The following is a 17,186-nucleotide window of genomic DNA, read 5'->3' on the forward strand; positions in this document are numbered from 1 at the left end:
TTTGTGATTTGCTTTTCATAAGTACAAGCAGATTATTGCGTAGAAGCCCAGATTTTTGATACCCCAGGCACGGTTTCTGTACCAGACTGGGCAATCGGCGTCTCTAACGTTTCACGTTGGCTGTGTCCAATCCACAGACTCTACAGAGGAGAACAATTTACACAAGGACCTGCTGACTTCGATGCTGATTCTGCTCCTGGTCTTCATCATTTTCATCCTGTTGGCTGGCTATTTTTTCAGGTAGGTGCGTGGGGAGCTCTTGCATGCAGAACTAGCTCAGTCTTGTTTTGATATGATCTAACAAGGAAATGAAAGGCGTACTTACGGTGAGGCAGGAGCCTCCATCGCGGTGTCAGAGGAGGGTGCCGCGGCGGTGGTGGCTCTCGCCGTGAAGATGAACAGAAAGAGTTTCTCCAGAATTACATGGTTGGTAGGGGCTGGTGTGGGGAAAATGCCTGTTACCTTTCAGCATAGTTCCTGGGGGTAACGTGGTGTGTGTATTCCAGGTTCAGAAGACACAGGAAAGCTGTTGTGAACTCCGGGGACAAAAAGATGCCAAATGGGATCTTAGAAGAACAAGGTATGGAGAGATTTGCTTTCCTTTTCAGCGTGAGTTTTGTTTCTGTAGGCACATGTTTGTTTGCTAATTAAGAATTAAGTTATTCAGTTATGTTTGCTTTTTATTTATAACATAAATTATAGGATTGGTATTGAAGGGAAAATAGGGTTTTTTTTAAAAAAAAAGAGGTCCATATTTAAATGTGTGTATATATAATCTTAACTTTCAGTTGTTGCTTTTAAATAATTTTTCACTGTAAGTTGTGATACGGCAAATGTTTCTCCTGCTCTTTATATATGTTTTGTTAGGAATGCCAGCTGAGAGGGAGGTTTGTGGCACTGCGATCTTTGTATTTAGAGAAAGAATTGCCATATTTCTTCCTAAAGGGTGAAAGAAAAGGTCCTTAACTCCTTGTGAAATTATGGGCTGGTTCCTGAATGTAAAGCGAAACCAGCGAGGGGATGAGACAGGGCAGTGTTGTAAGCCAGCGGTGCTAAAATAAAACACTCTCAGGAGCTGAAAATGTTTTCTGCTGGTTTTTCCATGCGCTGGGTTTATTTCTGTTGGGTGGGTTGCTCTGTCGGGCTCAGTTGAAAGCTGGCAAACGTGGAGGGGCCCTTCATTTCTTGCTTATGAACTATTTTAGCCATAACAAAGAGAAAAACTTAAATGATAAAATGAATTGCCTCTTTGTGCTGGTTCCACATGGCTACGTAGGAACTGAAGAGTGAGTTAGCAAACGCGGTGGCAGTCATAGAGAAAGTCAAACCTCTAAATATACCCGTCACCTTCCTGTTCGGTCGGGGCTCGAGCGTAGGAGCCCCGGGGAGCGTGGTTTGGAGGTCCCCGCGGGGGCCCGGTGCCGGGTAGTGCCCTTGGGCGATGAATGGTTAATGCAGCCACCAGAGAGTTTGCATTTGCAGGTGGAAATCGCCCCGCCATTATCGGCGGGTAGGGAAGTGGTCTGCCTTTCTGGTTGTCTTCGGTTGCAAATAAAACTTGTCTTCACCGAGCAGCGGGTTTAATCCCTCCATTGCTTCCTGCCGTCCTGCCAGGCAGCCCGTGGGGATGCTCAGTTCCCGAGTGGCCAGTTGTATGCTTGAAGGGCCGTGAAGGCAATGGTGAAGGTGTCCTGGGGCTTTATTTCCATGGTGCCAGCCAAGGTCTAGGTGGCAAGGAGTGCCCGCAGCAGTCCCCGTACCAAACCATTGCGTGCTGGGGCTGGGGTGATCGGGGCAACGGAGAGCAGCAGCTCATCTTGGTGCAGAGGTTCTGTTGTCTGCCCAGTTAAAGATTTATTTTTTTTAGCATTATAATCTTTATTTCCCCTTCACAAGAGACATAATCCAGCAGCATCTCTTTGGTGATGGGTGCTAAAAGCCGTCTCTGCGATCCCTGCCCTGCGGTATGCTCTTCCTCAGCAGGAGGAACCTCCTTTTCTAAATAAAACTTGGTCACGTCTTTATCCGGTGTAAATACAGAAATCATGAGTTTTACTAATAGTGGTTCTACTTGAATTTATTATGTTCCCAAAGCAACTACTTGGCCTGTGGTTTTGTTGTTTGGGGTTTTTTTATTTTATTTTATTTAAATCAGCTTTATCACTGATTGAAGTCTCGTGTGAGAAGTACGTTTTGGCATCTTCCAGCATAACAATTAATTTGTAGCTGGAAGTAGCTTGTTGCTCTGGACATGCCTGTAACACGTACTCTCCTTGTACTGACAGAACAGCAACGGGTGATGCTGCTCAGTAGGTCTCCCTCGGGCCCAAAGAAGTATTTCCCTATTCCAGTAGAAAACCTGGAAGAGGAGATACGGATGCGATCGGCGGACGAAGGGAAGCTCTTCCGGGAGGAGTTTAATGTAAGTTCTCCCACGTGGAGTGGATGGCTGCATGGCAAAAAGCGGGGGGCAAATCAGAACGCCTGCAAATACTACCAATTCTTTAAAAATGTTTTAAAAACGTTCGGTGCGTGATGCTGGTATCTCAGCACTTGCGGGGCGAACGTGCTGGTGCTGTTCCTATGCGCTCTGTCACGCGTGGTAACCCTTTATCTGGACAAAATCTGGAACATTAACTGCTTTATGATATGGTGATGCCAAATTGATAGTATATAAACTGTTTGACACGTGCTAACACTTAAAGGAGGTCTTTAGTGTTTGCCTGAAAGCTGAAGGAGAGGAAAGTTGAATAAGAATCTCTTTAGCATTGATTTTCTTGGTGGTGGTGGAGGAGGGTTTTTTTGGGAGTCTGAGTGTCTCACCTCTATGGGAAGTACTTAGAGGAGAAGACACAGTGTGGCCTTTCATATTGCCCTAGTGAGGTTTGACTTTTTTGGGGGGTTTTTGGTAATTTGACCTTTTGCGCTTTGCTATCATCCCACCCCTTCCCTTTTTGCAGCACCCTGTGCCCTAGCCCATACGTTTCTATGAAGTGTCTCAACTTTAAGGGTTTTTCTTTAAAGCGTTGCCTTGGTCAGAAAGATTTTATTTCCTACCCGTAAGCTGAGCTTTAGTCACGTGTGGTCGGTCGTGTAGATGAGTCTTAACCGGAGCCTGCGGCGAGGTGCTGCAAAGCCGGTTTCTACGGAGGAACCCGGTGCGCTGAGTCTGCTCTCGCATGTCTGCATTCGGGGCCTTTTCCATACTTTTATTATTTCTTTTCACTTCCCTTAACAGCAGAAGCAAGTTGCACGGAGCAGTAGCTTAAATGTCAAAGACGGAGTTGTCAAAGCCGATGCATGCATTGATTAGACAGTCTGTTAAGTTACCTTCTTAATTGGTAGCACATATATATCTGCAATTTGTTTGATGATATATTTAAAACACATAATTTCTTTGCCTTATCAGAGAGGGAGCATTGTGGAGATATTTGTCGAAGTCGACAAAACGAATGTGAAAACTAATTTGACGAGATGCGCGCTCGTGAATTTTGACTCTCCTGATTAATTCGTTCCGCGGTTAGGAGCGAAAGAAGCCATCTATTTTTATTCTCAAAACCTGTGTTGCTGGGATCATTTTCTGCACCGTGCTGTGAGCGTGTGATTTTCTGTCTGCACAAAAGTCTGAAAACTGGGGTCCGGCCCCCAAAAGTGAGCAGTCTGAGCAGTGCTGGGAGGTGATGGTATAGGAAGTCTGTGTGGCGCTTGATGTGGGTTTATTTCCTTACTCTTCTCTCCTGTGGCTGCTTGTGTGCATACAGGAACTGTTTGCTCAAGCCTGAGAGGGGAGGAGAGGGTGAAAGACAGCTGAAAATCGGGGTGATGGATATTGTAGGATAAACCAGGAAAGCTGACAAACAGCAGCCTGTTATTGCAGCGCTGGAGGGAAAGGGGTGGAGAACTCGGGACCCTTTGGCACCAAGGCATCTATGTGACAACCTCACCTTCAGAGCGTCCTCAGCTCCATCCTCCCACCACCTGTATTCGCCCCTCGAAGCCATAGCTGCTAAATCCTGCAGGTTTTTGGATGGGTCCAAAGCTGTTGGATTTAAGCAACATGGTCTAGTGGGAGGTGTCTTTGCCCAGGACAAGGGGTGTTGGAACTAGGTGGTCTTTATGGAATCATAGAATTGCCCAGGTTGGAAGGGACCTTTCAGATCACCGAGTCCAACCATCAACCCAACTCTGACAAAAGCCATCACTACCCCGTGTCCCTCAGCCCCACGTCTGCCCGGCTGTTAAATCCCTCCAGGGATGGTGCCTCCACCACTGCCCTGGGCAGCCTCTTCCAATGCTTGACAACCCTTTTGGTGAAGAAATTTTTCCTAATATCCATCCTAAACCTCTCCTGGGGCAACTGGAGGCCGTTTCCTCTCGTCCCATGGCCTGTTCCTTGGGAGAAGAGCCCGACCCCCCCTGGCTGCCCCCTCCTTTCAGGGAGCTGTGGAGAGCGAGAAGGTCTCCCCTCAGCCCCCTTTTCTCCAGGCTGAACACCCCCAGCTCCCTCAGCTGCTCCTCACCAGACTTGTGCTCCAGACCCCTCGCCAGCTCCGTTGCCCTTCTCTGGACACGCTCCGGCCCCTCGGGGTCTGTCTTGTGGTGAGGGGCCCAAAGCTGGACACAGCACTTTAGGTGGGGCCTCCCCAGTGCCAAGTACAGGGGGACGGTCACTTCCCCCGCTTAAGGTCCCTTCCAACCCAAACCATTCTCTGATTCTCTGGACGGGAGCTGCTGAGCTGCGGTGGGGCTCCACTGCAGCCAGGGTCTGGGGATGCTCAGCAGATGGGCGTCTCTGCCCGCTGCGGTGCTTGCTTCACATGGCCTGGTCTGACACGTCAGGGATCAGGCATCTCCGGGAACGCAGATATAGGGTCTCCATCGCGAATTTGAAACAGATTTAGGCTGAAAATGGTGAGTCCCATGAGCCAGCGGTGGCCAGGCACATGCACCAGATAAAGAATCATAGAATGGTTTGGGTTGGAAGGGACCATAAAGATCAAGTTCCAGCCCCCTGCCATGGAGGGTAAGAAGAAGTCAGGTCCCAGTTGATTTTTCTGGTGAAAAGAAAAATAAAGCAAGTGCAGACAAAGACACGTAGCAGATAGAAAGGATTTTTGAGCGCAGTTCTCGTAGATTTATGTGCCTAATGGTGTTCTTCAATACTTTTGGTTTTATGCTTAGAGCCTAAATTACCCTTAAGTAGTAGCTTGCACTTGTTGCACTTGTACAGTAGCCAAAATAGCAGAGGCTGCTTCTGTTCTCAGTTGCCTCGTTATTTTTTTTATTATTCGATTTCTTAGTGAGCACAGAGCACTAAAAAGGATGTGTTCTTTCTTCACAGGAAAAAAAGAAAATAAATTAAAAAATAAAATATTCCTTTCTGTATGGTCCCTCCAAATAAGTCTTACCTCTATTTATCATCTGTAACACAAGGTGAGCTTGATGCTCGAAGTTTGTGATGGCTAGCTTATTGCCTCGATTTTCAGAGTCAAGTTTGAAAACCTTCCTGTTAAGCATTCGCTTTTGAAATTTTGACTTTTTTAAAATTTAATTTTAATTTTGACTTTTGCTTTTTGAAATTTTAATTTTGACTTGAGTAAGATGTCCCTGCCATTCATTCGGTGATAAAAAGGAGCCGGTGCTGGGGTAGGTCGAGCCTGTTGGAACCGTCAGAGCTGTTCGGATCCCTGCCAGGTGGGAGCAGATAAGGCTGCGGTGGCAGCAGATGACCCAGCGCCACCGAGACTCATGGGCTCCTCGTGATTCACGGGGTGCTGGGAAGGACGTGATGAAGCGCATCCTCGATGAATCACATCCTCCCCTCTGAGGATGGGTGGGAGCAGCGAAACGGGCTGTGTCCTTGCAGCGGGGTCCAAAACCCGCTTCAAGCAGGGCAGCGGGACAGTAGGAGGTTTCTAGCGGAGATGTCAGGGCCTTGCGGGAGTGAGGAGCAGAGGATTTTTTTTTTGCCAGAGATAATTACTTTTCATGCATTTTTCACAGGAAGACGCGGAACTCGTGTGTGTGTTTATTGGGAATACGTTGCCTGACTTTTGAAGTTTGAAGAAACCATGTTTGAAGTGTTAATTATTTCTTTTTATGCAAAACGTAAATTAAGTTTCTGTGTTTTCTAAATTGTAAATGTATTTTAATTAGCAAAAACACGGCCTTCATTCAAATAAGGAATTAAGCAGTTTGCTAAAAGCAGCTTTCTTCTTCAACTCTTTTTTTTTAACCTCCTCTCTCCTTTCTTTTACTTACATTCACACGTTTAAGTGAAACAACAAAAAGCAAACCCACAAATGCACGTTGCCGTTTCCTCTGTGGTGGAGAAGTCCTCCCCGCACCCCCCCTTTTATCCTATGTCACCCTGACAACACGGATTGCTGCTTTTAAGGGGAAACTCCAAGCCCTGCTCTCTGCCAGGCAAGCGGGGGTAGTTGCTTTAAGCCGTACGGTCGGTTACTGGTTTTTTCCCATCCCGTACATGACTCAGACTGGGCTGTGGGAGATAGGAGAAGGGTGGGAAAAGGTGGTTGGGGGGATTTTACTGCTGGCATTTTAACCTCGGTGGGATCCAACCTGCTGACACTGGGGTTTTTTTAGGAGTTCAGTACAAGAAAGCGAATGAGACTCGGTTCTCGTTTACCCCATTTACAGTGAGGGGGCAGCTAAAAGCTCAGGGCAGGAGCCTCTTGCCGTGTCCCTTGGTGGATGTTGCCTTTCCCAACTCTCCCCTTGCCCCCATCTCTCCGCCACAGCCCAAGCTCGGTGGTGGTGGTATCTCAGCAGCTTCTGCCATGGTGGTGGAGGGGTTCCGCATCAAGCACCTCCTTGTTTTCATCGTCACCCTCTTCCTCTCCATTTCTTCCTTTCATTTGATTGCTCTGCAAGAGTTTTTTTTAAGCTTGAATATATTTATCTGCAGTCTTAGATCTTGCTGATTACTTGCAGAATTTGACTTGTCCTCATACAGCGACTTTCAGCGTAAAAGAATTGGGATTTATTCATTTTTCCTTCCTCCTTTTCTGCCAGCACTGGGCCCTCACCTGTGGATCTGGGCAAGATGTTTGATATTTAATGTTCTTAGCCGGGAGCTTATTAACAATCAGACTCTATTTATGTTATTGAACCAACTGTTATTGCTAAAAGTAGCTGTCGGAGCCGGGCTGGCGCGAGCGGCGCATCCGCGCGGCTGGGTCACGGTGCTGTGAATCACCGCGGCAGATGGCAGCTTACAGCAGCAGCTCGAAGTTTAACAATTTTCTAAATAACTGTGATCTCTGGTGGAAAAAATACCCTTTTTTTTTTCTTTTTTTTTCTTTTTTTTTTTTCTTTTCCCCAAAACTGCTGAACTCGTTTTCTGTAATGAAATCTGCCAGGACGTGGTTTCCTGTTATAGAGTGATGAAAGTTCTTCCGGGAAAAAAAATAAAGTATGTATAATTCTGTTGGATGCAAGGCAACATGTATAAATGCAGATTTTTCCTGAGCCCCGTGCAGTGAAGAGTTAGCTGTTTCCAAACACATTGACTTTTGTATCTTTTTCTTTCCTTTTCTTTTTTTTTCAGTCATTAACACCTGGATATGTGCAGGGAACATTTGAAATGGCCAATAAGGAAGAAAACAGGGAGAAAAATAGATATCCTAACATCCTGCCGTGTAAGACATTACCTTTTCTTTTAAATCACATAATTAACTCTGAGCATGCTGGTAATGGTGTTCGTTTGCTGAAAATACTCAAGTAATATAATTTCACTGATCACAGACGTTCTTCACACGTTGTACGTGCAAAACGTGTCTGTTCTGTGGCACGTGGCTAGTATTGATCATCTCCTCTTTGGTTTTTGTGTAGCGTTATCAGGTGCTGCGCTACAAAGCCTTAGCTATCCCGGGGTTCTACCAAATTACACTTGTGTCAAGTGGATATTTTAGTGTCTCAGGTTAGTTTTGGGCAATCAAATATGGTGAAGTTTGGTCTTCCAGTATGGCAGAGCTGCAGTCCCGGTGACCTCCAGGTGTGGGAGCCAAGTAAGAGGTTTGTGAAGAAATTGGAGCAATGCAGGAGGGCGCTGCTTTGGGAAGCGTGTGCTTAGCCTGGCTTGTGAGGAAGTAACTTCTCAGCCTGGAGAAGAGAAGGCTCCGGGGAGACCTTATAGCAGCCTTCCAGTCCCTAAAGGGGCTCCAGGAAGGCCGGGGAGGGACTCTGGAGCAGGGAGTGTAATGATAGGATGGGGGGGAACGATTTCAAACTGCAAGAGGGGAGATTGAGATGGATATTAGGAAGAAATTCTTTGCTGTGAGGGCGGTGAGCCCCTGGCCCAGGTTGCCCAGAGCAGCTGTGGCTGCCCCATCCCTGGAGGGGTTCAAGGCCAGGTTGGACGGGGCTTGGAGCAACCTGGGCTGGTGGAAGGTGTCCCTGCCCAGGGCAGGGGGTGCCACTGGGTGGCCTTTAAGGTCCCTTCCAACCCAAACCATTCTATGATTCTGTGATTCTAACATATTGCAGATTGATTAACATGCAAGTGTGTTTGTAATGTGTTTTATTTTTCTTCCAGATGATCATTCCAGAGTGATTTTGACACAAATCGATGGAGTCGCACCTTCAGACTACATTAACGCCTCATATATAGATGTAAGTTGACAGTTGTCCACTGTTGGCCAAGCTGCAAACTTTGACTGTGAATTAAATAAGTATTTTCTTGCTAGTGTACGTTGGCTTTTCATCTTTTAACTGCTATCATATTTGTTTCCGTAGGGTTATAAAGAAAAGAATAAATTCATTGCAGCACAAGGTAATTTATTCTCATTTCTCTATTCTGTACATCCGATGGCTGTATGTATTTAATTATAGATGTGTTTTAAAGGTTATTTTCAGCTGCGGAACGTGGCCAAATGCGAGGTGGGATTTAGAGGCTATGGTTTAGATGAAATTAAAGTGAGCGTGAGGTAACTCACGGCCTTTAGACCTGCAGATAGTGCTCTGAGCAGAGAGATGTGCCTTCCTCCCTCCACCCCTGCTTTGCACCTCTTCTTTTTTCATCTGTTTGCTGGGAGGTTGAAAAATGGTGTCCCTTCATAGTACAGTCTGTCTAAGCAGTCCTGATACAGAAATTAGCACTTTCACATGAATTCTTATGCTGTATTTAGTTGCAAATTTTGTGAACTTTGTCACTGTGATCCCAAACACGACGAGATAGCTGCCCCTACCCTTAAAAAAATACCCCTGTCCTGCCCAGAATGGTGAGCTGCTTCCCCAGAGTGGTTCATTGTGGTCAGGGGTGATGGTGGCCCTTGGCACGGGGGAGAGCTGCAAAGTAGAAATCCCAAATGATGCTCCTGCCGTAGCCAGCTTAAAAGAGCATTAATAATACTTCAAGAGAGGAGGTATCCGGGGAGACCGGATAGCAGCCTTCCAGTACCTGAAGGGGGCCTGCAGGAGAGATGGGGAGGGACTCTGGATCAGGGAGCGTAATGATAGGATGGGGGGGAACGATTTCAAGCTGAAAGAGGGGAGATTGAGATGAGATCTGAGGAAGAAATTCTTTGCTGTGAGGGTGGTGAGCCACCGGCCCAGGTTGCCCAGAGCAGCTGTGGCTGCCCCATCCCTGGAGGGGTTCAAGGCCAGGTTGGATGGGGCTTGGAGCAACCTGGGCTGGTGGGAGGTGTCCCTGCCCAGGGCAGGGGGATTGGAATGAGATGATCTTTAAGATCCCTTCCAACTCTAACCATTCTATGATTCTATGATCTTCTAGAAATGTAGATTTGAGTGCATATGATTGTATAAAAGAAAATATGATTTTTTTTTTTTTTTTAAGAAATATGTGGTATATTTGAAACCTGAGCAGTCTGTAGTAAACACAGATCTGGGTGAGCACCCAGTGCGCAGGGGCTGGGGGTTTTCATGCCGGTCTCCATCACCCGTCTTGAGCAAAAGTATGTGCTGTCTGCAGGACCCAAGCAAGAAACAGTCAATGATTTCTGGAGGATGATATGGGAGCAGAAGTCGGCCGTTATCGTCATGTTAACCAACCTGAAAGAAAGAAAAGAGGTAAAGACCTTTCAGTTAGCTCTGGGATGTCTCTGTGAGAGCGTGCTCCAAAAGCAGTTGTGGCTGCTCAGCCTCTGGCCAGTCGCGCCTCTGACCACTTCCTTCTCCAGTCCCTCTTAGCGCATCTGAGCTGCTGCTCATAAATGTACTTTTAATTGCCAAAATTCAAAGTTATACGCGTATATCTTGAGGAAAAAATTCTGATAGCTAATTTTGTCCATAATATATATAGGCAATAGGACGAGAGGAAACGGCCTCAAGTTGCACCAGGGGAGGTTTAGGACAGAGATTAGGAAAAATTTCTTCAGCGAAAGGGTTATCAAGCATGGGAACAGGCTGCCCAGGGCAGTGGTGGAATCATCATCCCTGGAGGGATTTAAAAGCCGGGCAGACGTGGTGCTGAGGGACGTGGGGTAGTGGTGGCTTTGGCAGCTTTGGGTTGATGGTTGGACTCAATGATCTGAAAGGTCCCTTCCAACCTGGGCAGTTCTATGATTCTAAAACATCACAGTCCCCACAGTTAGGCACCCCCTAACAAAAAACAAACAAACAAACAAAAAACCCCCAAAAACCCAAAAAACCAAAACATAAACCAAAACAAAAACAAAAAAAAACCCAAACCAAAGCTATTTAGGTCTGCCTAGGTTAAAAAAACAACTTCAAAGCTATTCTCACCTTCTCTGCATAAATTTAAGCATCAATATCACAAGCAAAGCGTTAAACCCGTGTTGTGCCAGATGAGAAACTCTGCATGCTCATACACATACTTAATAAACTCATCGTTTTATGAGTTACCGACAATGAAAACAAAAAACTGTATGTTTGTATAGGAAAAATGTCATCAGTATTGGCCTGACCAAGGGTGCTGGACTTATGGAAACATCCGCGTGTCAGTGGAAGATTGCATAGTTCTGGTGGACTACACCATCCGCAAGTTCTGCGTCCAGTCGGTAAGTAGCGATAAGGCTCTTGCTGGGTCTTCGTTTTAATTTTTAAAGCAAATTGTCACAATGTCAAATATTTTGCTTAAAAGAAATTCAGGGAAATTAGTTAAACAGATTTGCAAATGGTGAAAGGCGTGATCCCTCTCCTGCGCAGGGGAGAAGCTCTGCAGGAGGGCAGACGCAACATCCCTACAGGTCAATGGATTGCAAGGAGGTCTGCTCCATTTCTTCTTGCCTATAGCCAAGGGCTACGGAAAGTCATTCCTTGTGACTGTCGGGGAGGGAGCACAGGAGCAGTGTCTTGACCTTTTTTGGGACAGATGAGTGAATTTGGATATGTTTGGGTATTTGGAGTAGTCTGTGATTATTAGTTGGCCAATGCCAGCCAGCGTTGCAGCTTGATTTCTGTTGTAGCCTTGGTCTCCAACACAAGTTAAGGCTTTAGCTCACAAGGATGATGGTGGGGATGACTTTGCTCTTGTCCACAGTCCGTAGCCTTGCAGTAGCAAATTGCTAGAGATCTTCACCCCCTAAAGGGAGGGCTGCTGTGTGTGCGGTGCGATGACGTTCTAATTCACATTGAAGACTGAAGACAACGCGGGCTGGTGAGAGGTGGTAAACCACGGATAGCTGTGTAGAACTACATGGGGAGCTCAGAACCCCTCAAAACAAGGATGGCTTCGTTCAGCATTAGAGATTCGGCACGGAGAAGAAATCTGCTGATTGAGCGTGCAGATCACTTTGGTATGAGCAGTGATCGCTGATAAGGCACGGCTGATAAAAATGCTCAGAGAAGCTGCACTCAGAAAGCAGAATGGGAAGGAAGGAAGGGTACAGAGCCGTATGTGCTGTGGGTTAGCGGAATGGACCCGGCTGCATTTCACTCGGTGATCTCTGCCGAGTATGTGTTTGTAGGGTTTGGTTACCCACTGATGGAGATCTTACAAAACCACTCGTCTTTCTCCAGTTTGAAAGAAACGGCCTTGACCCTGGCTAACAGACAAAGCCTGGGAGACAGACACGCTTTCTAACCTCAGGGACAGCTTGTGGTTAACGAAGGCAGGTGAAACGATGCTGAGCGCTGCTGTCCTTGCTTCTGTAGTAGCTTCTCTTCGATTCTTGAAGAGTAGGTCAGATCACGGACCTGTCAGTAGTTGGCCATGGGAGGTGCAGCCCTTCTGTCATTATTCATAGGCGATACGGCAAATGCTCGCCTTTGGCATCTCATGGCGACGCAGGTCCTGAATCTTTAGAGTGAATTTTGTGACTTTCGTCTGAGGCTGCTAAAAGAAGTGCCACGAGGATTTTATAAGCAAAAAAGGGGTTTAGGATTGGATCCATGATTAACATCAACTGTGAGTCTTACTCTTTGCAGTCCTATCCTGGGATTATTCCAGTTTTCACTGCAAAGATGCAATTTAATAATATAGAGTAATTTTACTCTGTGTTTGTATTTTATGTGCACTGTGAACTTCTAATCCGTGAGTCAGGCTGTCAGTGTTGCAGGAATTAAAGTCATAAATAACCAGAGCAGTTTGTTTATAAATCTTTGCATGAAAAATGAAACGTCAAACTCGGAGTCTGTGTGTTCCCTGCAGCTTCATGACGGTTGTAAAGCTCCGAGGCTCGTTACGCAGCTTCACTTCACCAGCTGGCCTGATTTCGGGGTGCCTTTCACACCTATCGGGATGCTGAAATTCCTGAAAAAAGTCAAAACGTTGAATCCTGCCCATGCTGGACCCGTTGTGGTTCACTGTAGGTACGTATGTGCTCTTGAGGCCATTCTCTTAGCTTAGCCTGGAGTTACATGTACAATATCAAGGGTAAATGGTAATTTTCTATTCGTAGGTTATGAAGTTTGTGTGCGTATTTACGTGTGTGTATACATATAGATGCGCATACGTATATATTTATATATATAAAGGGCAATAATACGCTAAGCTTTTTGAGATCCCAGGGTAAAAACCGTTTCAAAAGATTTCTCTCTGCTGTCACTTTAATCCTGAAACACAAGTTGTTGTTTTGGTTTGGTTTTTATCCATGAGTGATACCCGGTGTTTGGTATAAATATGTTCTTTGTCAGAAAAACAGACTTGTAATACAAATCTGTGACCTTTGCCACTAAATGCTCCTCTGAGAATTCAGCCCCCACTTCTCCCACAATAAAATTGCAGTTTGCTGTGTAAATTATCCATTAAATGCTTAGAAAGTTTTGAATAAAGACTTGCGTTTCAGAGACTTAAATGCTGCAATTTTAAAAATGTGCTGCATACCAACACAGAACATATTCCCACTCCTTCGGTCACACACACGCCAACTTCCTGCCATTAAAGGCTTGTGCTAAACTGTTTGAAATCTTACGGTAATGAAAGCACAAACAAACTCCGAATCAGTTTTAAAAGAATAATTGCAATCTCTATAGCAACCGTAAGCTCAGAACGGAGCAAGAAGTGTCTTTTCAGGAGCAATTATCATAGCGAGGATAGAATAAAAAGAAAAGAATAGCAGCTTTGTCTTCCTGGGTCTTTGTTTTTCAGGAAATAGTTGTAGGTTCATGTATTTGTTTCTCTTTCTCTCGCTTGTGTCAGACATCTAGAAATACTCTCCAAGAGTCCTTGAAGTGTGTTTTATTGAAAAAGAGCTGTTTGTCCTGACCGAGCCAGCCTTTTTGTCTCTTCATTTCCATCCAGACCTTGCCTTGCCAGGATTCATCTTCCCTCCCGGGTGTCATACAGAAGAGGCTTAAAGGAAAGCATTAAACAGAAAAGATTTTCGTGGTCTCACGTAGTCTTTCCTTTGAGAAACCCACCATATTTTTATAGCCTTTTGCCATATGTTCTGTGGAGACTCGTACGGCGCTTGGGCTTTATTTTGCACCGGCAGGAAATTCTGTACTTAGTTTGATCAGCCGAAGTAGAGATAAATTAAAGGAAAATATAAAATATAAAATATAATGGTACAACAGAACGTAGTAGCGCTGTTAAGTGCCAGTGCTGGGGGCAAGAGCGGTCCTTCAGCCTGTGTTAGAAATGAAGAATGAGAGAGGTGACACTTAATTTCCGTTGCAGTTCAGGATATGACACTATTGAATTGTTGAAAAAAGGAAAGGGAAACTCATCGATAGTGAGTAACCGTCCATTTTTAGTGGGCTTTTGTAAAAATATCACCCAGTTGTTCTGAGCAAAAACTGCTCAATTGGAATCTGTTGGAAGTTAATAAAACGCATATTTAGCATTTGGAAGTAAAAGGATTGTAGATAAAAAGGGGGGGGGGGATTTCTGCCATATTTTTTTTCCAGAAGTTTTCAGAAATATACTTTTTCAATGAGCAGAGAGCTCTGCTGAGGAACAGCTGAGTAAGGGGGGCCCCAGAGGAGGTTAAGGATGGATAAAATCAGAGAACTTCTAAGGCAAATGTCAAGGTTGGTGACATTATCAGCTTTATCAGGAAGAAGCCAGGATTGAGTTGAGCACTGATCTGAAGTAAGGTGTAACCTCGGGGCAGAGGCACGGGGAGGGAACAAGGATGTGTAAAAGAGATCGCGTCTGCAAAGGGAAGAGAAGTCAGGAAGTGGGGGACAGGCTGAGCGTGGGGCTCGGTGGGTAAAAGCTCACAGGTTGGAGCAATGGAGGCCAAGTGTGAACTGGTGTTGAGCAGCCCACGCTCAGAAGCGGCTTCCAGGACGCGTCAGAAAGAGGAAGATCTCTGTAAACCGAGAGTCGGGACAGTGGGACTCGAGGTGGACTCGTCCAGGGTGGCAGAGGTCAAACATGAATGAAAGGAAGCGAGAGGGCAGGGTGCCTTGGCCACTGTGGGGTGGAAGCTGGGGGTGGTGGCCTGTGGTCAAAGGCCACAGAGGGGCCAAGGGGACCGGTGTGTGGGAGCGCTCGACTGGGACGTGGTTGGGCAAGGAGAGAGGGGAGCCTGCCAAACCGATGACTGAACGCAAAGGAATTTGGAGGCAGAAGGTTAATAGCGGGCTTGTTCGCTGTGAAGAAGTTGGGTGACATTTCGGTGGAGGGCCGTGGTGCTCCATGGGTTCGCTGGTCTCCATTGTCCCTCCGGCCCTCTGGACTCGGAGGGTTTGGGGGCTTTGGTTTCACGTGGTGTTTGCTGTTCGAAGCGTGCGTAGCCACAAACCAAGTTGCATTATGCACGCGATACTTTTTTTTCTGGTGTTATTTAAAGCCTAATGTTCCCTGGCTGAAAATTGATGTGTATCTTTGGGCACGATGGGATGGGGGGAGAGGTTTTTGTTGCGTTTCGGAAGGCGGTTGTGGACGCTACGGCAGTTGCTGTACAAAGCAAGGTAACAGAAGGTTAAAGGAGAGCTATTAATGCCTAGCACAGGATGCCATGCCCTTTTCCTTTGAAAGGAAGAGCTGAAAGTCGCTGGAGTTGTGTAATTTATAATGATCGTGCTCCCTCTCGTGGCTGTTGAAGGATATTAAAAAAAAAATAAACAAAAAAAAAAGGTCTTTTGGGATTGGCAGTGTTAGGAAGTGTAGAACTTGTAACAAGCAATCATTAGCTAATTGTCATGCGACAGTAACCATGCAGAAAAGAACTCAAAATTAAGAAAAAAATATTTAAAATTTCATCTGAGACTGAATTATTCTAGTTGGCCAAGCACAATTTTTTTCCAAAGGTCTTTTCTAGTATGATTTTGCTGTCATCATTTCTGAGCTGTTAAGAGGTGACTTTTCATGTTAAAACGTTAGACCACGTTTTGTTGCTATTGTTGCTAAGATAAAAAATGAAATTTGGGTTTTCACAGTGAGTATTTCCATCCAGTATAAACAGCATAAGTTCGACCCGTGTCATTGCTGTAGCAGTTCCTGCAGACTTGGTAGTTCCATAGAGATTTTTGTTTGTTTGTTTTTGTTTCCTTTTCAAGCGCTGGGGTGGGTCGCACAGGCACGTTTATCGTCATAGATGCCATAATAGACATGATGCACGCGGAACAGAAAGTTGATGTTTTTGAGTTTGTTTCAAGAATCCGTAATCAGCGTCCGCAGATGGTTCAGACTGACGTAAGTGGACTTTACTCAGTTGAAATTACAACTTTTCAGGGTCAAAGAAGCATGTGCTTCCATATTTCCACTCTGATATGCATCCGAGCATGTCCCATTCGGTTGCGCACCTGGATAATTAAAAAATGAACAAAGCCCAGTAGAAGGATGGGGCTGGGGAAGAAGATAGAGGCACGTTAGGGCTGTGAAGACCACTGTAAGGCACATTATCTTTAGGTATCACATCCAGGTTTTCCCATGCACGGGAGAGTGGAATTTTAGAGAATGTGAGTGATATAACAGGAAAACTCTGGTTTACCTTAAGGTATATTTTGATCATTAGTAGATTCTAGACCAAATGAGCTGATGAAAGTGCCAGAATTCCTGGTTTCACTTGCTTGCTTTGCAATATGCTTATCCGCCCCTTTGCTCGTTCCAGATGCAATACTCCTTCATTTATCAAGCCTTACTTGAATACTACCTCTACGGTGACACGGAGCTAGATGTGTCATCCTTAGAAAAACATCTACAAACATCACAGAACGCGGCGCCAAACCTTGTCAAAATAGGGCTGGAAGAAGAATTTAAAGTAAGTCTGAAAGGCCTTTGCCAAATGTCCTGGCTTGAGGGTGTTTCAAATCAGCATTTCTAAGTGTGGAAACACTTAAGCCAAAAAGATACTTCAAAAGCAGGAAGAGCGTAACCTTAAAAGAAAAGGTCCATCAAAACGGAACAACTTGTTTTATTTTGTGCTTGTCTGAATGGGTCCCGCGGTGTCGGTGAATGGGGCCTGGCCTAACATCCTGTTCTGCAAATGCTCATTCAAAGCTACGTCGTCTTACGGACCGTTTCCTATATGCTTTCAGTTTGTTTGTACAAGAAAAATGGAATTATTCTTTCGGTCCGGTACTAGATGCCAGATCAGATAATGCTGGAAGAGGGCGCTGGGTTACGTGCACCTCATTTGCATCTCAGCGGGCTCATTAACTCAGTCCTGACGGACGGCCCAGAGAATCGCAGAGAATTTCCCCATCTTGTGCTGAATATCCAGACCTGCCAGGGAAAAACAAGAAACAAAGCCTTTCTGTTCAGTGGAGAAACCCAAAATGCAGAGAGCAGCCACACTGGCTGTTTGCGATCATTGTTTAAAACAGACTTTATTGTCCTGAGGAATTAGTTA

At 45.6% G+C, this 17,186-nt stretch overlaps 1 protein-coding gene across 10 annotated transcripts in view; it reads left to right on the forward strand.

Moving 5' to 3' along the window:
• PTPRE (protein tyrosine phosphatase receptor type E) overlaps window positions 1–17,186 on the forward strand; it is a 115,910-nt gene that overhangs the window by 78,831 nt on the left and 19,893 nt on the right. For 9 of the 10 annotated variants that reach the window (XM_054205740.1, XM_054205743.1, XM_054205735.1 and 6 more), the window contains 11 exons: window positions 138–240; window positions 507–580; window positions 2,286–2,422; window positions 7,571–7,661; window positions 8,558–8,634; window positions 8,758–8,794; window positions 9,953–10,050; window positions 10,881–11,000; window positions 12,593–12,753; window positions 15,892–16,027; window positions 16,446–16,595. In XM_054205740.1, the coding sequence (XP_054061715.1) occupies window positions 138–240; window positions 507–580; window positions 2,286–2,422; window positions 7,571–7,661; window positions 8,558–8,634; window positions 8,758–8,794; window positions 9,953–10,050; window positions 10,881–11,000; window positions 12,593–12,753; window positions 15,892–16,027; window positions 16,446–16,595 (1,184 nt within the window). Of the gene's footprint in view, window positions 1–137; window positions 241–352; window positions 427–506; window positions 581–2,285; window positions 2,423–7,570; window positions 7,662–8,557; window positions 8,635–8,757; window positions 8,795–9,952; window positions 10,051–10,880; window positions 11,001–12,592; window positions 12,754–15,891; window positions 16,028–16,445; window positions 16,596–17,186 lie in introns of those variants that run through there. The other variant, XM_054205745.1, reaches the window with a different exon arrangement.

The sequence above is a fragment of the Rissa tridactyla genome, chromosome 6 (assembly GCF_028500815.1).
Source record: "Rissa tridactyla isolate bRisTri1 chromosome 6, bRisTri1.patW.cur.20221130, whole genome shotgun sequence".
Classification (NCBI taxonomy): domain Eukaryota; kingdom Metazoa; phylum Chordata; class Aves; order Charadriiformes; family Laridae; genus Rissa; species Rissa tridactyla.